Source organism: Helianthus annuus, chromosome 15 (genome assembly GCF_002127325.2).
Source record: "Helianthus annuus cultivar XRQ/B chromosome 15, HanXRQr2.0-SUNRISE, whole genome shotgun sequence".
Classification (NCBI taxonomy): Eukaryota; Viridiplantae; Streptophyta; class Magnoliopsida; order Asterales; family Asteraceae; genus Helianthus; species Helianthus annuus.
This window is the reverse complement of record NC_035447.2, coordinates 84,244,033-84,263,918: the sequence shown is the minus strand read 5'-3', so window position 1 is coordinate 84,263,918 and position 19,886 is coordinate 84,244,033. Positions and strand designations below refer to the sequence as shown.

The 19,886-nt window shown below is 36.4% G+C and overlaps 2 protein-coding genes across 3 annotated transcripts; one reads left to right on the top strand and one right to left on the bottom strand.

Moving 5' to 3' along the window:
• Nucleotides 1-6,830: 6,830 nt before the first annotated feature.
• On the top strand, nucleotides 6,831-11,822 carry LOC110912077 (auxin response factor 8). 2 transcript variants are annotated; one of them, XM_022156750.2, is made up of 13 exons: nucleotides 6,831-6,994; nucleotides 7,592-7,704; nucleotides 7,817-7,915; nucleotides 7,988-8,044; nucleotides 8,131-8,286; nucleotides 8,506-8,590; nucleotides 8,848-8,938; nucleotides 9,184-9,348; nucleotides 9,445-9,567; nucleotides 9,649-9,724; nucleotides 9,819-9,966; nucleotides 10,321-11,356; nucleotides 11,448-11,822. In XM_022156750.2, exons 1-13 carry the CDS (start codon nucleotides 6,853-6,855, stop codon nucleotides 11,572-11,574), a joined length of 2,418 nt encoding a protein of 805 aa, XP_022012442.1. In that variant the 5' UTR covers nucleotides 6,831-6,852; the 3' UTR covers nucleotides 11,575-11,822. The 2 variants fall into 2 exon arrangements, with proteins under 2 accessions (XP_022012442.1, XP_022012443.1); XM_022156751.2 differs by having other exon boundaries at nucleotides 6,831-7,363.
• A 2,049-nt stretch (nucleotides 11,823-13,871) lies between these two features.
• On the bottom strand, nucleotides 13,872-19,497 carry LOC110912076 (probable L-type lectin-domain containing receptor kinase S.5). Its single transcript, XM_022156748.2, has 3 exons — nucleotides 18,978-19,497; nucleotides 17,791-18,635; nucleotides 13,872-15,004 (listed from the first exon to the last, which is right to left on the bottom strand). The coding sequence occupies exons 1-3, from the start codon at nucleotides 19,382-19,384 to the stop codon at nucleotides 14,184-14,186; spliced, it is 2,073 nt and encodes a 690-aa protein (XP_022012440.1). The 5' UTR covers nucleotides 19,385-19,497; the 3' UTR covers nucleotides 13,872-14,183.
• Nucleotides 19,498-19,886: the final 389 nt, after the last annotated feature.

Genomic DNA, 19,886 nt, shown 5'->3' with positions numbered 1-19,886 from the left:
CAAGAGTACCACTAATTGGTGGAGGGCGAACCAGGTCCTTTTATTGTATGGATGATGAAGTTTTAGGAAATTAGAACCACGACGCAAGTGACACGTTACTAAACATGACAATTTCTTTATTTTTCATTTGGATTTAAATATAGAATATGTTTAAGTCGTTTGTTTCATCTAAACGTCTTTAATATAAAAAAAATTAACTAAAAACTTACACCAAATTTAAATTTTATTCTTAATAATTTGAAACCTAATTTACTATTTTTTAAAGCAAGCCTTCGATGTCCATGATACACACGATTCATAATCTCGAATAAATTTCCATTTACAAACCATTCATCATTATCATCATCATACTCAGTATATCCCACCAATACCAAAGATAAAATAGGGTTTGAGGATGGTAAGACGTAGACAGTCTTATATTCACAAAAACGTCTAGTTTGAAATCAAGTTTATGGATGTATCATAATAAGTTTCTATATTTGCCTATGAAATGATTAACTATAATTAGTTATGTTTTTATCTACCAAAACATGAAGTTGATTATTGGAGTCATGATCATGTTGTTCCTTTTGAGTAACATAGGAAATATACTTCCTCACTTTTTGTCTAATAAAAGTAAAACACTAAAACCCATGCGGAATACTATTAATCCATTTGCTAATGGAACAAAATTGTTCTCCAACCATCCAACATTCAACTTCATCCTCGTACTCCTTGTCTATGTTTCATATTTTATTCATTTATTGATTTTCTATAGTGTATAGTGTGTTGTTTAATTTTGTTGGCTAGGTGGTGGTAGTGGTGTATGAAATTGATATTACGAAAAAAAAAATAGTGTATTGTTTTTTAATGACTTAAATTATATTAAATCTGTTTTTGGCAAGGCATAAACTCTTGACCTCAAATCCTAAAGTAAGCAATACCACATTAGCATCTAACTTTATTAGCTTTGCCAATTAGACCTAATCCCCCACCCTCTAGTGTATTTAATCTATAGAATTAACTAAAAAATTAATCCGTTAAATAAATAGGACATTATTAAATTAATAAAACCTCTTTATAGAGACGTCTTAGAATCGTTAATTTTATTATCACATCATAAAATCGATGAAAATACTAGATTATTTTATACGGTTTTAAATTCGTTACTCTTATTGTTAATTTTATAGTTTTTTTTTTTTTCGGTTTTTAAAAACGCAGTTGTGAAAGAGCAGAAGAACATAAAGCATACTATTGTACTAAAACAGAGGCGAAGGATAGTGGGTGTCTGGGGGTGCACCGGCCACCCCAATATTTCGGTTAAAAGTGTACAAGTTTCGATTTTTCGTCCGAAAATTTTAAAATTACATAGGATCGCCCCCCCCCCCCCCCCCCGATTATTTTTCCTAAATTGTATATCCTAAATATTTATAAACTTTGTATATAAATGATGGGTAGTTTGGTAAATATACACTTTGTTTTATTTGGAACTATTATTATTTGAATCGAATAGCCAACCTGACCCCACCCGAAACATAACGATAGGAAAAAAAATTTGGGTCCCATCACTTTACGCCCCCTCGAAACTTTTGGTCAAGCTCCGCCACTGTACTAAAATATACAAATTGATTTTCTATTAAATAAAAATCAAAACATGATCCAGAAACTAAATTAATACTAGTTTTTTTTTATGTCGGGCGTTGCGGCGAAATCGAGCAAATGATAATGTAAACAAACGTGATTTGAAAATAAAGATGTTGTTCAGAAAGCCAAACCATTAGAGTGGTTTAGTTTATCATCAAATCGTTTTATGATACCAAGTAAATACTTATTTTAAGTACAACTTCGTTTTTAACAAAATTTATAACGGAATGTCAGGGAAAAATCAAGCACAACTACGTGCTTAAGTTTTTAGGAAAAAAAAAGTTATAAACGTAAATTATTAAAGAAGTATCAACTAATCAATAAATTAATGTATGTTCTAAAAAAAGAAAAAAAGAATTATTAAAGAAAATGGTAAAGGAAATATATGGTTTTAAAAAAGGAAAAAAAATTAAAACTATGTTATTAAAAGTAAATATAATAATAAACTATTATAATATATCAAATAGAAAAAAATAATAAAAAGCTATATATAATATTATAAAAATAATATTAATATTCATCGCCTTTCGTCAACAATATTTATACTAGTTTTTTTTATATCGCGCATTGCGGCGAAACCGAGCAAATGATAATGTAAAACAATAAAGCATGTTCTTGTTTAGAAAGTCAAACCATTAGAACGATTTAGCTTATCATCATACCGTTTTATGATACCAAATAAATACTTTATTTTGAGTATAAGCTCGTTTTAACAAAACTTATAGCGGAATGTCAGGGAAATAAATCAAGCACAACTTTTTTTTTTTAACGGTAGATCAACTAGATTTCCAACTTACTCCAAAGGGCCAGCATATGCTATTTAAACCCCTCACCCCAAGTTCGAATCTCTTAAAGAGGTGTTCTCCCATATTTACATAATTTTTCACTTAGTAGGGATCGAACCTGAGACCTCCCCAGGAGGAAACCACTTAGTGGAAAACCCCCTGACCAACTGGGCTATACCATGTTGGCAATCAAGCACAACTACGTACTTAAGTTTTTAGAAAAAAAAGTTATAAACATAACTTATTAAATAAGTATCAAATTAATCGATAAATTAATGTATGTTAAAAAAAGAAAAAAAACAATTATTAATAAAAAGGTAAAGGAAATATATGTTTACAAAAATATGTTATTAAAAGTAAATTTAATAATAAACTATTATAATAAATTAAATAATAGAATAATAAAATAATAAAAAAAAACTATATATTATTGTAAAAAATAAAGTTACTATTCATCATCTCTCGAAATCAATATATATATATATATATATAATATATATAATTGATTCCGTTTGTATACACATTATTTTTATCCAAAACTAATACTAAATTTAACAATAATCCTTAAAATTAATTTATTTTTTAGTTTCATATATGTTGAATTTCAGAATTTACAAAACAACATATACATGTTTTTCTATGTTATGTTTTATTTTTTATTGTCTATAGATTATCAAAGATAAAATAAAAAGGCACATGTTTCAAATATTTGTCATCCTAAGTAATTTGCTCATTTAAATTGCTGTATATATAACTTATCTTTTCACATGTACAAACATGCTTTACTTGTAGTATGTAAACTTAATACATTTCACAGTTTTAGATATACAATTATTTGTTCTAGTTACATGTTATATATACACACACATAGGGTGTTTCATGAAATTACTATTGTAATAGAGATTAGAACAAATAATTAGTGCTAATACATGGGAGTCTAAAAACCAAACCCAAACCCGTTTTAATCCAAGTTGTCTCTCCCCGTACGCCTTGGGAGTGCACGGCAAGCCCAAGGAATACCGCACACGAATTTTGGGAAGAAACAAGAAGCTCCAGAACGGGAGACCTTACCTAGGCGGTGAAGAGAAGAAAGGTTTGAGTGGACCAAAAAGAGGTGAATTGACATGATTCTAGTGGTAGAAAAAGTTTAGTAGTTGTATTAAACTAATTGTTTAAAAGAAAGAAAGTTTGTGGAACTTCTTCCCGTCTATTTAATTTAAGGGAGTCTATGGAAGTTTAGAAAAAAAAAAAAAAAAACTATGGTGTCAATCTATGATTGATGATTAGTCGGAAGAGGTCATAGGAAGTGAAAAATGAACTCCCCACGAGTAAGTCAAATTTTAAAAGTATATATATGGCTTCTTAATTTCTCTTAGTATCTGAATTTTTACACCCTTATTCAAGTAAAATAGAAAAACCAAAATAAAAAGCTTTTGTTATGTGAAGAATATCATCAATATAAAAAAAAGTTGTAGTGTAAATGACTTTTGATGGCCTCCAAATTATTTTAATGATATGTAAATTACCTTTTAACTAATTGCATTTTGAATATATAATATTTAAAAATAAAATCTAATAAAAAATAGATACATTTTGTAATTAGTTTTCATAAGGATACTCATACGACTAGTTGTAGGTTTCCTAGGTTTGAAAATTTTTCCTACGTAATCTAAAAATTGAACCTAATACAAAGTTGACTTATTGTCGAACATAACCAAACTCAAGAATTTTAACTAATTAGAAATCGTACTAAAAACCATAATTAAGTAGACATTAATATAGGCTATGGTGCAGTTTGTTGTTTAAGAGGTAAAATGTATGTAGTATGCGGACTACATTTGCAAACATCTGTAGAAGAAGAGGTGGACCAAACCTCTACAGTCTGTAAGAAGAAAACTATTTGTTTTTTTTTAACATATGTAGACTTCTAAAATAAACTGGCGATGATGTACGGACGATGGTGGTAGGTAGTGGACGTGGACGTGGACGGTGGTGGTGGACGTGAACGGTGGTAGTGTACGGTGGTGGTGTTTAACCCTCTGCAGACCTTAGAAGATCTTAAAAGTGGTTGGCCAAATTTGCACCAAGAAGAGCTCGCGCATACATTTTTAATAAAACGTCATCGGAAAAACAAACAATCTGTAGATGACAATGTCTACGCGACGCAGAAAGAAGAGTCCGCACAAATGTTTTTTAGAAAAACAAACACCACATATCTAAATGAATTTTTAACTAATCAGATATCATACTAAAAACCATATTTGAGTAGACATTATTATAGTCTATCTAAATGAAATTCAAACAATACAAATCATATTTTAAGAAAAAGTTAACAAAACTGTGGATTCGTTTCTGGATCGAATTCGTAACAACGATGACTGCGTAGATCTCGTATCACGTGCGAAATTCGTGTACGGGAGTGGATCAGACACAAGAAAGCTAATTCAATGTTGTTTCTATTGATAATCTGACAATTACAATACCTTGAAACAGTATGCCACAATCTCTCTAAAATTGCAAAAGTTCTAAAATGTTAAGACAAGTCCACTATTTATAGAGGATGTCCATCCTCTCCAACATGCACATCCATTTCGTGAGGATGGACTTTTATCTAAGGATGGACACTTAATCAAGTATGTATTAGACTATGGGCCCACGGGCTTAGTTAGGTTTCTAGAGTTACTCGTAATCCCTATATATTGTAACCTACTCATTCAATAATGATCATTCGGTCTTTAATAGTCTTACATGGTATCAGAGCCAACCTAGGCTCTATATCGTTTCCCCCGCGTCACACACAAATAACAAAACCCTAGCCGTCACCACTTGAGAAAAACCCTAGACAGGGTGGCGTGCCGCCACTGCCGCCCTGTCCAGTTTCTATTTGTTTTCCGTTTCCGTTTCCGTTTTTTTTCTCAGTTTTGTGTTCAAATAAAGCTTCGTCTTCGGTTCTAGATTCACCGGTCTTCTTACGGTCTCTTACAACACAAATGATGCTACGACTCATCCGGTTGATTTCGCATCTCCGTCAAGTCGCCCCTTGCCGCCGTGCCGCCGCCGCTCATTAGACTACGGTCTTCCGTCGCGCCGCTACCAGCCACCGCTGCACTGCCGTATTGGTTGCCTCTTATAGGATTACAAGATCATTCAAAACTATGTATCGAAGATTATGGATTGAGGATTGCAAGATTATGGAATTTTGGCCGAAATCGAAGACTTTTTTTTTTAGGGTTTATTATTGTTTTTGTTTTTCAGCCTAAGCTTCTTGTTCCATCCGCTACGACTGCGGGGAAGTATTAGACTATGGGCCCACGAGCTTAGTTAGGTTTCTAGGGTTACTCGTAATCCCTATATATTGTAACCTACTCATTCGATAATGATCATTCAGTCTTTAATAGTCTTACAGTATGATCCTTATCTAAATATCAACACTTCTAAACCTTGTCTTGAACATTTCTCAGCTACGATACGTAATTGACGTAAGCGATAGATATATGCACTCACAAAAACATAAGAATTGCAATCTTTAAACTACAAGCATGAATGTGTTAACATATGCAAACAGCTAAATCTACAACTAACATTCAAAGACTGAATTCAAATCTATTTGAGCTTTGCTAGTTGGACAAGCCAACGAGTAGTCAAGCATATGAGTGATCGGAGAGGGACAGGTAGTTTGCTGGTTGAAGATACGTTGCCGGTAGAGATCACATCCATACATATTCCATCTTCCTTTTACTTTCTTATATTTTTATATAAAACCACACTTTACTAAATCGCCCAGTCCAATCCAAAAATTACTCATGCTACACATAGAAAAAGTTCATTCCATTCACTTTAGTCCAAAACTTACACCTTTTGAATCTGGATCCATGTGGTTTCAATTTTGTTGCTATTTTCATCCAAAAGCAAAATGCGGTCAGATTTTTCAGTTATCATCCAGCTATTCCGTCTTTTTTCCTTCCTTTTAATGAAGGGCAAAAAAAAATATATCTTTTGTGTTTTTAGTCCATTGTGTTTTACGCATCTGAGTTATCGAAAACCTTTTTATTTTCATAAGTATAGCAATAGTGTGCTCGTTTTAAAGATAAAAAACGCTCGTTTTTATGGTGTAATTTTTATAAAAAAAATAATGTCGTATAAAAAAGCTATTAACGTTTTTAAAACGAGAGAAATTGAAGGAGAGAGAAACTATTGACTTGGATGAACTGCAATACCCTTACAAATCTCACACGCCTCCTTTTTTTTTTTTATCAATTATACCCATTTAATTCAAACCCAAATTCATAATAAAGATTACTTACACTTTCTACCCAAAATAAAAATTTCTATTACATTGTGATCGTATAAACATTTTATTATAATATGAAGGTCAGAGACAAGAGTATATAAACATTATTTTTTATAATATGAAGGTCCGTACTCTGACAACGGCCACGGGGGGATGGAGTCACATGCTCTCCTGTCACCTCCTCCTCTCTACTCAAATCAACGGTCATCATCAACTCGTACGGATACTCCTACGGCTCTGATCCCTTCTTCCTCCTCCATTATCACTCTTTCTCTCTCTCTCCACTGCTCTTCAGGTCGGTCGGATCCCCTATATAACTCCTCCCATGCGTCGCTTTCTCCTTTCTTTTCCTTTTTCCCACCTTTTATTCTGTTAGTGAGAGAGAAACATATACATATCCATATATAGAGAGAGAGTGTCTCTGTGTGTGTTTTCTCGCTTCTTCATTCATGGCCGTCTTTCAGAACTGGCTTTCTGAATTCGGCTAGGATTTTTGGTGATTTACTGTGAAAAGTGTTGGTGTGAGAATGCAATGCATGTGAAAGTTAGGGTTTGTAATTAAAAAAGTATATATAGATATAAGTTAGGATTTGAATATTTGAATATTAATTAACAAGGAATATGAAGCTTGCAGCATCTGGCTCTGTTCAGCAGCTTCAAGAAGGTATATCTTGTGTGTCAATTCCATGAATTGTTGTTTTGTGAGCATGTGTTTTTGGTTAGTTTAGTTATTGATTAATTGTTTCAAGAAGGTGTAGTGTAATTTTCATTATTGTTGAATAATCATGTATTTTAGGTTAGTTTAGTGATTGATTGGTGTGTCAATTTCATGAATTGTTGTTGATGTGTTTTGGATTGGCTTATTGATTGATTGTTGTTTGACACATGGAAGGGGAAAAGAAGTGTTTGAATTCGGAGCTATGGCACGCGTGTGCAGGCCCGCTGGTTTCCCTACCAATAGCAGGCGCTCGGGTGATCTATTTCCCTCAGGGTCATAGTGAGCAGGTCTTTGTTCATACTTGTGTTGATTCACAACTTTTCATTGCCCAGTTTTGTGTGATTCACTTTTTTTGTATGCATTAAGTGTGTTTTGATCCAACTTAGTAATGCGAATTAGGTTGCTGCTACGACAAATAAAGAAATCGAAGCTCACATGCCCAATTATCCTACCTTGCCTCCCCAATTGATCTGCCAGCTTCACAGTGTCACAATGCAGGTAGGTTGCTATACTTGTGATGGGTGTTAGTTATGATTACATTGCAGCCATTGATCTTTTTGAAATTTTCAGGCAGATGTTGAAACGGATGAAGTGTATGCCCAAATGACATTGCAGCCATTGACCCCGGTAATCCTTTTGGAAACTTGCAATGTGGATTTTTTTTAGTGTAATATGAAAATTCAGAAGTTCATTTGTGTGTGATGAATTGTCAGCAAGAACAAAAGGATACATTTCTTCCTGTTGAGTTGGGTATTCCTAGTAGACAACCAACAAATTACTTCTGCAAGACGTTAACCGCTAGTGACACAAGTACGCATGGCGGATTCTCTGTTCCTCGGCGTGCTGCTGAAAAAGTTTTCCCTCCACTGGTAATGCTGCTTCTATTCTATGGTAGTGCTTAAATTTAGAGGTGGCAAGATGGGTGGGTTCATTAACGTCTCTAAAGGGTCATTTTTACGGGTCAGGAGCCGCTAACGCTTCTTTTATCATTTCTAGGTTTTTCCCCAAATTTATGAAGGTGTTAGTTAGGATTATATGTAAAATTTTATTAGTGGATCAAACCTTATTTTTATCGTTTGCTTCTCTAGGATTTCTCGCAGCAGCCACCTGCACAAGAACTTATTGCAAGGGATCTTCATGACGTTGAATGGAAGTTCAGGCATATTTTCCGGGGTATGTTAAGGGGGTGTTTGGATGTGTGTTTCAAAGTAATATAGAATAATCAAAATCAGGTAATCAGTTAACGGTCTGTTACTTAGGGGATAGTGTTTGGATCTTTTTTTTTTTTTTTTTTGCTTCAAGTTGTAATAATCAAAAAGACGTCTTTTTTGCTTTAGTATCATATCACGTATGTGAATAATATTACCGAATATGTAAAATTTTGGTATGCTTCATGTGACGACGTTACACGTTTTCTCCTTCACATGCAGGGCAGCCCAAACGCCATCTTCTTACAACAGGGTGGAGCGTGTTTGTTAGTGCAAAACGACTTGTTGCAGGAGATTCTGTTCTTTTTATCTGGTAGTTTTCTGTTAGCTAGTTTTAGAGGTCACAATTTTGACCCATTTACTTTTTATCTGGTACTTGATCTAGAACTCGAAACAGCACAAATCAACAGATTTAGCTAAACGGGTAACGTGTAAGATCGGGTTTACAGGTCAAATAGGTTCAAAGTCGACCTAAGTATATTTTTAACGCATACAATCTTCTAAATAATTATCCAAAATATTATTGTAATAATTTTGTATTTTCCTTATGATAATCAGGAATGAGAAAAATCAGCTTTTGTTAGGAATCCGCCGCGCGAATCGACCGCAGACGGTGATGCCATCATCTGTTTTATCAAGTGATAGTATGCATATCGGCCTTCTTGCTGCCGCGTCTCATGCAGCTGCTACTAATAGCTGTTTCACAATATTTTATAATCCAAGGTGGCAATTAATAATTTAATATGTACAGAAATGTGCAATTGTATATTATATTATCATGTATACTTTTTAGATTCTTACAAATGTTATTTCATTTAGGGCTAGTCCATCTGAGTTTGTCATACCCCTTTCAAAATATGTTAAAGCTGTGTATAACACACGGGTTTCAGTTGGGATGCGTTTCCGTATGTTGTTTGAAACTGAAGAATCAAGCGTGCGCAGGTATTTATCGCTTGAATGAAAGTGAATAAGTTAATTAATTGTATTAGTTTTTAATTTTTAATAATTAAAAAATAAATTTAGATACATGGGAACAATTACTGGCATTGGTGATTTAGATCCCGCTCGTTGGCCTAATTCTCATTGGCGATCTGTGAAGGTATTTTAATCTTGAAGCACTTATTTCTTATATACGATTTAAATTTGTTTGTTTGGTTGGTTGGTTTACTTATTAAATCTTGATATATTTATAGGTCGGTTGGGACGAGTCAACTGCTGGTGAGAGGCAGCCACGTGTATCGTTATGGGAAATCGAACCGTTGACAACCTTTCCTATGTATCCATCGTTGTTTCCTCTTCGTTTGAAACGACCTTGGTATCCCGGACCTTCATCTTTTCAAGGTAAATGAGTCGGTTTGACCCGTAACCACGTCTTTGCATGGCTAAACCTTTTTATAATTATTGAATAACACGGTTTTGGAGATTGTGTGTATCTTTCCTATTTAGCAATGTTTTCAGGACCGGACCGAACGTCAAGACCGGTCTCCTTACCTGTCCATTGGTCGGGCCGGATGTAAGAACAGTTATGCCGTAAATATTATAAAAATAAATAGTGTAAATTGGAAAAAAAGTTAATCAAAATCCGGCTCAACCCCTAAAAAATACGGTCAGAACCCCGGTCCGGTTTTCAAAACACCGCTTTTTAGTCCCTTATTATTTAAATGTAACTTTTGTTAATTTGTTCTATGCGTACAGACAACCGAGATGATGCATGGATGAGAGGTGAAACTGCCGAGCAAGCGCTCCATTATTCGAATTTTCAATCGAGCGGTATGTTTCCATGGATGCAGCAGCAAAGGGTAGATCCGTCATTTCTCCAAAGTAATCTTAATCATCAGTATCAAGCAGCATTGGCAGCCGGTATGCAGAATGTCGGAAGTGCAGACGCTTTGAAACAACACTTGTTGCAATTTCAGCAGCCGGTTCAATATCTTCAGCATCCGAGCACCCAAATAACTCACCAGTCAACTCCACAGCCGTTTTTGCATGGTCAAAGTCAACTGATGGACAACTTTTCAAGGTCAATCCAGGAACAAATCAACAACCAAGAGGGTCAACGATTGCAAAATTCATATCCCGAGACTTACCTTATGCAAAACCAGCATCAATCATTTCCAAAGACGGATTTCATGGACTTGAGTCCTAAATTCACCTCCAACATCACACCGTCATCTATGCAGAATATGATCGGTTCAGGAGGGATCAGTAACGTTGCGGGTTCCTCAAGAACCGGTCAAACGGTGGTCACCGAGCATCAGTCAAACCAGCAGCAACTGTGGGCATCAAAGTTCGGTCAAACCCAAGTCAGTGCATCTTCAACTTCACCATCCGTGGAGCAGGAATCAACCTTGGATGCTCAAAATCACGGTTTATTTAGTAATATCAATATTGACTCATCTGGGCTTCTACTTCCGACAATCGATCCTGATTTGTCCACTATACCTTCTTCACCAGCTTCCGGGTTTCAGAACTTTGGCTACATGCAAGACTCTTCTGAGTTGATGCAATCTAACGCGAACCCTAACCGGACATTTGTGAAGGTATACAAATCAGGGTGTGTTGGGAGGTCATTAGACATGAGCCGGTTCAACAGCTACCATGAGCTGAGAGAAGAACTGGGTCAGATGTTCGGGATCGAGGGTCTGCTTGAAGACCCGCAAAGATCAGGCTGGCAGCTTGTATTCGTCGACAGGGAGAATGACGTTCTTCTCCTTGGAGACGACCCTTGGGAGTAAGTATCATCTTTTATCTTCACAAGTTGACCCGCAAACAAGTTATATTTTCGCTCATTAGTTCATTCAGTTTGTTTATGGTTGATGCAGGGCATTTGTGAATAGTGTCTGGTACATCAAGATACTTTCACCCCAAGATGTGCAACAACTCGGGAAACACGAGGTTGAATCCTTTGGCCAAAACCCGGGGGAGAAAATGGGGTCGCTTGACTTTTGACCAAGAAAGTCAACTATGATCGAGTCCAGTTCATGTCTTGTGGTCTCTTTTCGTGTATGTCTCACGAACCCAGTTTGTTATTCCATTAGCTATGTTGATGAATACTTGTGGGTAATAATCAAGTAGTAGAATCCATGATTCATGATTCAGAACATGCATGAAATGAATATTTGACTATGAAATTGTTGACTATTGTTGAACTGTAATTGATCCGTTATCGTGTGCTCAATTATCGTTTTCTTCTTATTTATTCTCTTTCATGTATTGTATACTATAGCATTATGTATTTGGGCATGGTTTATGCTCTTGGAAAGCCTGAAGAGTTGATTGAGGATCTTCTTCTTGAATTGCAGCACAAGGAAACAACCGTTAGCCTCGAGGAGGGGTCCCCACCTGTGACCCGACCTCAATGTGAGTGAGTATTTGTTTTGAGAGAGTAGGTGAGATTCTTGAGAGTGACGAGTATTGAATCGCTAACCCCTTGCCTCGTAGTTGGTGTCTTCTGCTAAAGTAGTATGTAGTCCCAAGATTCTTAACTCGTATTGGCGGATAATCTGTACCAAACCCTGTTGTTGGCCCGCAACATTAGTTTTTGGTAATGGTACCTGCATCATCCTTGTTGGCCACCTGCCAGTTGTCCTGTCATGCGACATTTTTTTGTGAGGTTGTGATCATGCTCATATCCGAAGCTAAAAATTCTGGAGGCGTTTCATATGATTCTAACTCTTGGTTTCAGACATGGCGGATAAAGAGCTTAACGGATGCAAAATTATGGGGTGCCGCCAGGACTCGTGGTTCCGGGCGCTTTAATCCGGTGCCCAATGCTCTCGACATCTTGATTTAGAGGTGGTAACAAATTTATATTTTGTTAAACGGTTTTTGGAAAAAAAATTTCAATCTTATATTGTAGAACCTTAATTTTCTTTTAAAAAATTGCCAAGTACAATTTTTTCACTGTATCACTATAAAAAAATTGAAACCCACACGTGAAAATAAGCTTTTGATAGAACTTACATGTAAGTTCCCAATTTTATAATAAGCATGAAGCACATATAAAGTATTGCAATTTTTTTTTGAAAGATAAACCTCATTCACCAAACAAACCACAAGCAAGTCCTCAAATTAAGGACCTGCAAGGAAAACCAGAAAAATCTTGATGCAAATATAACTCTAGACATTTCACTTTGTCTGGGAATCATGACCTTTAATTTGTTAAAAAATAACGGGTTGACTTAAATAGAGTCAACTCAATTTAAACAACGTACCATAATGGATCGCTCTTAAAATACTTGGTTACTTAAAAAGGGTCTAAAAAGGCAAACAACACACATGACCATTCTTGTTGCCAGTTGCCACCACCTGTTGGTCGTCACCACCACCACCACCACCCCCCCAGTCACCTTATCGTCGGTGCAACCATAGCCGACACCACCACCACCTGAACCACTGCCACCAACAACGCAGTCTCCACCACCGTCATCACCTTCTCTAACACCACTACATGCATCACTGCTTCAGTCACCACCTCCACACCACATGACTCCTCCGCTAGGGTAGACGACCTAACGGTCAATACCTGGCATCGCTAGGCTAATTTATATCCGACTAATTTTGACCCAAAATGGTACTTTTTTAAATTAGCCCGTTCTGGCCTGAACTTATTTTAACTCAAACCCGTTTTGACCACAACTCAATATGAAGTGAACCCATGTCGACCCAACCCTCCTGTTTTTTCCAGGCATTCCATTCACCACTTGACTCAATGATTATGCCTGAGTTGATCAGCATACAATCTACTTCTACAAACTCACTAATTAGGGTTGCATGCTGGCTAACACATAGCGTAAGACCACCCGTAGTGGAGGGTTTTGGGGCGGTTTTTCTCCCAAAAAACGCCCCTCCACGCCCCAAACCACCCCCTTGGGCATTTTTTCCAAAAAAAAAAAAAAAAAAAAATCCAAGAAGCGTCCTTTTTTCCACGCCCCCAAACTTTTCTTTGGCCAACGGCAGCTTCTCTTCTTTTTGGTTGGCCAATGCCCTTTTTTGATTTTTTTTATTTAATTTTTTACACTCCTTTTAACATAATGCCCCACAATGCCCACATCCCCACTACACCCATTTTAGAAAAACGCCCATAATGCTCCATTGCTGACTGGACCGCCACATGGCGCAAAACGCCCAAGGGTCTCTCCCCTCCCGCTACATATGGTCTAAGAAACTATTGTTAAACATGTATTACAATTTTCAGCCTCAAATCTATATACAAGGTTAACCAAAAAAAATAAAAATAACATCTGTTTAATGATGACTAAATACTTACTTTACAAGATAGAAATGTATACATAATAATTTCTTTTTTTTTTCTTTCTAATGTAAAGAAACAAAAGAAAATAACCCATAAAATCTATACATGAGCATTACTTGTCCCTGACCCTATTAACAAACAAGTTTAGTGTTACAAAATATGTAAACACCTGACTCACCACAAAGCAGACAATTTTTACCCTGCAACCAAATATAAAATGACAAGAAAAAAAAATAAATAAATAAAGAAAAGAAAACCCATGAAGAATGCAACTCTAAAGGTTATGGGGTTGCACCATAAGAAACTAAATCATGGACCGGTCCGTGTAACCCGAGAAATTTTCTCGACTCATTGGACTCCAGTCGGTCTCGTATTGATTTATCGAGAGTGGGGATGTGTCGATTGAGGTAGCTAGTGAAAGATCATCGATCGGCATCATTGCAGGCCAAACGAAAGATGGCTTGAAAGGTGGGACGTGTGGTACAGCTGTGGATCCCGATAGTATTTGCACAATGGTGTGTGTCTTCGGCCTCTCGCTAGCAACAGGGTGCGAGCAAGCGAGACCTAGCAACAAGAACCGTTGGGCTTCGTCTTTGTCATAATCGTCTGCGATCCGTTTATCGACCGCATCCAAGATCCGGCCTTCACGATACAAGGACCACACGTAGTCAACCATAAACTGGAAGCCGTTGACTTTTGTCCCAGGGCGTTGTCCGGACACTACCTCGATTAGTAACGCGCCAAATGCGTAAATGTCAGACTGTTGAGTGGCTTTTCCCGTGTGGAAGCATTCGGGGGCGATGTAACCAACAGTTCCAAGCACGCCTTCAGCCTCGGCGTATGACGTTTTTTCATTGTCAATGGCACGGGCAAGGCCGAAATCACCTACACGAGCGTTGAAATCGGCATCGAGCATTATGTTGCTAGCTTTGATGTCGCGGTGAACAACTTTTTGGTCATATTCGTAGTGGAGATAGTGGAGAGCCGAGGCTACGTCAGCTAGGATCTTGCGGCGGAGGGTCCAGCTTAGCGGCTCAGCGGTCTCCGTGAACAGGTGCATGTCGAGGCTACCTTTTTGCATGTACTCGTACACAAGTAGGAGCTTCCCGTTCTTGTGACACCATCCTGCAACGTTTCAATACAACATTAGTAACTTTCTTGTGCATTATCACTCGTACCCTATGCTTGGGGGCTTTTTCAAAAAAAAAAAAAAAATTGATTTTTCACTTTCAAGCTTACTGGTTTTCGTTTTACATTTTAACCCATTTGAAATTTCTACTTTTAACTCAAACTTTTCATTTTTTGTAATTTAACACAACACTTTATTATTTACAACTTTGCTCCCCCATACTTTTTATCTTTCGCAAATTTTTCGTTTTACGTTTCGTTCTAAATTTTGCGAGTTAACATGTCGTAGCGTGCACGTGAGGTTCAACGTTTTTGCTCTATTTTTCATATTTGACAGACCCGTCGCAACGCGCCCATTTTTTCCCTTTTGAAAACTTCCCCGCAACGGGCGGGTCCTAGAGCGATTAAGTTATTATTTTGTACGTTTTACGTTTCTGGTTAATTTCTTCGCATTAAGACACTGTAACGGGTGTGCGTGGTTCAACGATTTTAGTCTTCTTTTCATTCAGTGTAATTTTTACCATTTTATCTATTTTATTTTTACGATGTTGAGAGTCGATGTCGTTGTGGCATTGGTGCTACTTGGCACGGTTTTACGAACGTTTTTAACCAATTAATTTTTTTACTAATATTTTGTTTCGGTTTGCCCCTATACTTCCTTTACTTAAAAACTATTTTTACGTACATATTTTATGTACGAGTATGTATAAATATGATTTGTTCTACATTCCGACGTAAAAAAAATTTATAGACGAGTCATGTCAAATGTAATACGTTTTCGTTTAAAGTAACCCACCTATTCCGACCGGGGAGAACAGGCCATTCGCCAGGGGGATTCTGAAATTGCGGTTTACGTGCATATTTTTATGTACGTTTTGGTATAAATTCAAGTTGTTCTACGTTTCGACGTAAACTTTTTTGGGAAATGATTCAGGTCAAATATAATATGTTTTCGTGTTTATTTTATGTATATTTTGTAAAGTTTTTTTTTTTTCGAACCGAGTGGAGTCAAATTATGGCTTCTTTTTCTCCTCTTTTCCGAAAGCTCTAATTAATCCCTTTCGATTACATGTGCATATTTTCCTTCATACCCGTTACGTTTTCTATGTATGAGTTGGGTCACATATAAAACGTTATGATTGTTCGATATGAATTCCGTTTACTTTACGTTTGATCCAATCACAATACTTATACAGGTTACACTGAGTTCAATTGGATATGTCGAAATGGGTGTTTTCATATGGTGGATGCATCATATAACGTTTGGACTAATCCATTCAATGTTTACGATGTACCCGCGCCGCAACGCGGGCGGGTCTTAACCCTAGTTCACTATATATACCATCAAGAAAACTAACACGATAATAATATCAATATTGGATGTCATAAAAACTTTAAACTATTTGTAAAAAAAATAAAATAAATAACAACCGTCTTTGTGTTGTTACTACTTTAAATTTGAGGCAATGTCATCGGATCAGACCAACCGTCTTTATGTTGTCCGGTTGGTCTGATTTGCTTGACTAGATTTAAAAAAAAAAATACATCCATTTTTTTTAAAAAATCCCGTCTATTAACTCATTCAATACTTCAGGCTTCATTTTTTTGAGTTAAATGCCATTTTAGTCCCTGTGGTTTGGGCAATTTTGTCAGTTTAGTCCAAAGGTTTCGTTTTTCGTCTGTGGATCCAAAAATGTTTCACTGTTGCCATTTTAGTTAACTGTGTTAACTTCATCCATTATTTCTAAACTGACAAAATAACCTAAACCACAGGAACTAAAATGACATTTAACTCTTTTTTTTTTTTATTCTGGACTATCTATCTATCTATCTATCTATCTATCTATCTATCTATCTATCTATCTATCTATAAATTTTATAAATTCATATCAAAAGATGAGGTATTTTCATATTTGATTTTAATTTAGTTTATACATATAAACTTTAAAATTGTATAATATGTAATGTAATTCAAATTTTATAATCCGGTTGATTATAATTGTGGGGTTATAAAGGTGTTAAAGTAGTATGAGAAGAATAAACGGATGTGACAAGTGTGCGAGTTGGCAGCCGGTCCATCAAATTTAGGTTCAAAGTATATAAAAAAAAGTATTCTGTCCACCAACAAAAACAATAGTTGTAGGCCAAGCTTGAAAATGAAATATTGTATACTAGTTTATGTGTGTATATATATAAATATATAATATCTGAAAGTTGATATATTTTTATTGATTTAATTAGATCTAGTTCATTTAATTTCAAGTGGTGACATGATAATCTATGTATTTTTTTTTAATTTACATTTTATAATTTGTCCTTATAATTTTTTATATAAACATGAAACACGATTGTAGATAATAAAATTAAATATTTTAAAATAGAGCAGCACTACAGAAAAGTCGGAACAAGTTGACAAGTAATTCTGCTTTGATGCTTAGAAAAGAAATAGTTTACAATTGTTCATATTCCTTTTGGCATACCGTGATAAACACAAGATGTTTAACCATTAATTATTGCTTTTTAAAAGAATTTTTAATTCAATTGGATTAAATAATATCAATAAGATTTAAATTCGGTTTTTGTCTATCTGATTTAATAGTTTTAGCCGGTTCAATTCAATTCTCAGATCTTCAATCTTTTAATTACCATTTTCATTGTCGAAGGTTGAACGCCTGAGATTTGGACTGAACCGGTTAAAATAACCAAATCAAAAGAACGAAAACCGAACTTATCATTAATAGTAATAACAAACAAATAAATAAATAAATAAATAAAATTGTTACCTAATAATCGGACGAGATGTTTATGCCTTAGACGATTAATAATAGTAAGTTCCGCCAAAAAATCATCTTCACCTTTCAAACTTTCCCGGGAAAACCATTTCACGGCAACTTCCACGTTATCCTCCGGCAACACTCCCCGGTAAACGACACCGTATCCACCCTGCCCAAGCCTCCTCTTCTCATCAAAATTATTCGTCGCCTTCTTTAGTTCCCGGAACCGGTACTCTTTCGGCATTCCGGGCAATGTCCGCAGCCGGCTCAGAATATTCGATTGCGATCGAATCGCCATTCGCTTCTTGTATAAACGATAACCCAAATACGCGCCCAACGCCACTAACCCCACCACCACCGGAATCCCAACACCGAGCACGATCGCCATCACCGGACTCTTCGGCCCGGGTAAGTATTCAACTGTTATGTTCCATTGTAGAACACAATTCAGCTCGGTTTCGGTTCCTGTGGAGGCTGCGAACCCGAGGTAAGAATCCCGGTTAACCGTTTTCCGTAGGTCAAGATTGTATTCGATAATTGGGGTTTCCGGCATTGGTGGAGTGGGTGAGGTTTTTTGGGGCTGGTCCGCGATGTAAACGCGGATGATCTTCTCGACGCCGTTGTAGTGAATCCATATGTTGTGGAACGCCGGAGTACTCGCGTCAGGGACGAGAGTGATGTTTTCCGGCGTTAGTGGTTTCGATACTACCGATCGGATGGAGTGGATGTTGAGGCCAATATGGTTGTTATCGATGTCGAAAGGTTGTTTGTAGGTGTCGAGCTCCACTGCGACGATGCCGTTGGTTGTTTGGTTGTCGGTGGTCGCGTTCGTGAGCCCGAGATATTGGCCATAGCTGAAATAAATCACAGACTACACTTAAATATCTTGCGTTCAAGTCACATAGACAGTAGAGAATAATAATAAGTTAGTCGTTTAAAAAAAGTTAATTATATAATAACTAGTCATAATAATTGTATTATTTGCCTAATAATAATATGGTTCTAATAATATAACATGTTATTTGAGACCTAGTCTAATAACATTATGTTATCCAGGATAATAATATTACAGTTAAATAATTTGTAGATATAGATATAGATATATCATAGTTATATAACTAGTAATAACGTGTTATATGTGATGATAATAAGTAAATATCTTCTAGATATGATAATTATATAACTAGTCTACTAACCTGTTATCGGGGATGGTGATAGTGGGTGCGATTAAGAACGCCAACCCTTCTGCGGTCCCGTTTTGCGGGTAAATATTGACGAGAAACGAGGTGTTGAACGAGGCTACCTCGGAGTTACTCCCGACATCGCCATCCCAGAGCTTAAAGCTCCGTCGGAACATAACCCTACCGGATTGGTTCTGGAGGTTGAACACGGTAGGGTTATTGGCGGTGTCGGGAGTAACCTGCAACGCCTCCTGGCTAACCTTAGCATGATTTTCAAATTTTAACTCAGAGTTGGCTAAGTCCTCTAGTGACTTGTTGAACGTGTGGTATGATTGTTTAAAGGTTTTAAACTTTGCGGCGGCCGAAAAGAAGCATAGGAAGATCACCACGGTTCGGACGGTAGTCGCCGTTGCGGCTCTCATCTCATGAAGTGGTTAAAAAAGACACGGCGGCAGAGCGGTGCTGGCGGCGGTAACGGTGGCGGAGGAGGTGGTATGAGGGAGAGAAAAATGATGATGGGTGAGTTTTAAGATGTGGGATAATATAAATAAAAAGGGGTGAGGGAGGTGGATGTTGCTTGGAAATCACCATGGCCCATATCGGGTTTGCTTTGTTGTTACTATATTAGAAAAGGTCCCATTATTGACCAAAATGGTAAAGTCGGTGTTTCACTCTCAAGGGAATGGCTTCGTTTTCGAAATTTTCCTAAAAAAATGGGAGCTGCATTCAAAAAAAAAAAAAGAAAATGAATTAATATCTATTTATGTAATTAACTCCCTTCTTGTAAGCCTATAAATAGAGACTTATATGATCCATATTTTACATTAATAAGAAATCCATCTTCCATTCTCTCATTTCTTCTTTATACATTGCTAGTAGTTCGTTGTTTCACAACACATTATCAGCACGAAGTGCTAGGTCAAA

Excerpts from the sequence above, each read along its gene's own strand:
- LOC110912077 (XM_022156750.2), top strand. The coding sequence starts at position 6,853 with ATGGAGTCACATGCTCTCCTGTCACCTCCTCCTCTCTACTCAAATCAA. Across the intron at positions 8,591-8,847 it reads GTTCAGGCATATTTTCCGGG|GGCAGCCCAAACGCCATCTT; the intron begins GTATGTTAAGGG and ends CTTCACATGCAG. Across the intron at positions 9,349-9,444 it reads ACAATATTTTATAATCCAAG|GGCTAGTCCATCTGAGTTTG; the intron begins GTGGCAATTAAT and ends TATTTCATTTAG.
- LOC110912076 (XM_022156748.2), bottom strand. The coding sequence starts at position 19,384 with ATGAGAGCCGCAACGGCGACTACCGTCCGAACCGTGGTGATCTTCCTA. Across the intron at positions 18,636-18,977 it reads ATCACCATCCCCGATAACAG|CTATGGCCAATATCTCGGGC; the intron begins GTTAGTAGACTA and ends GATTTATTTCAG. Across the intron at positions 15,005-17,790 it reads ACATCTCGTCCGATTATTAG|GATGGTGTCACAAGAACGGG; the intron begins GTAACAATTTTA and ends GAAACGTTGCAG.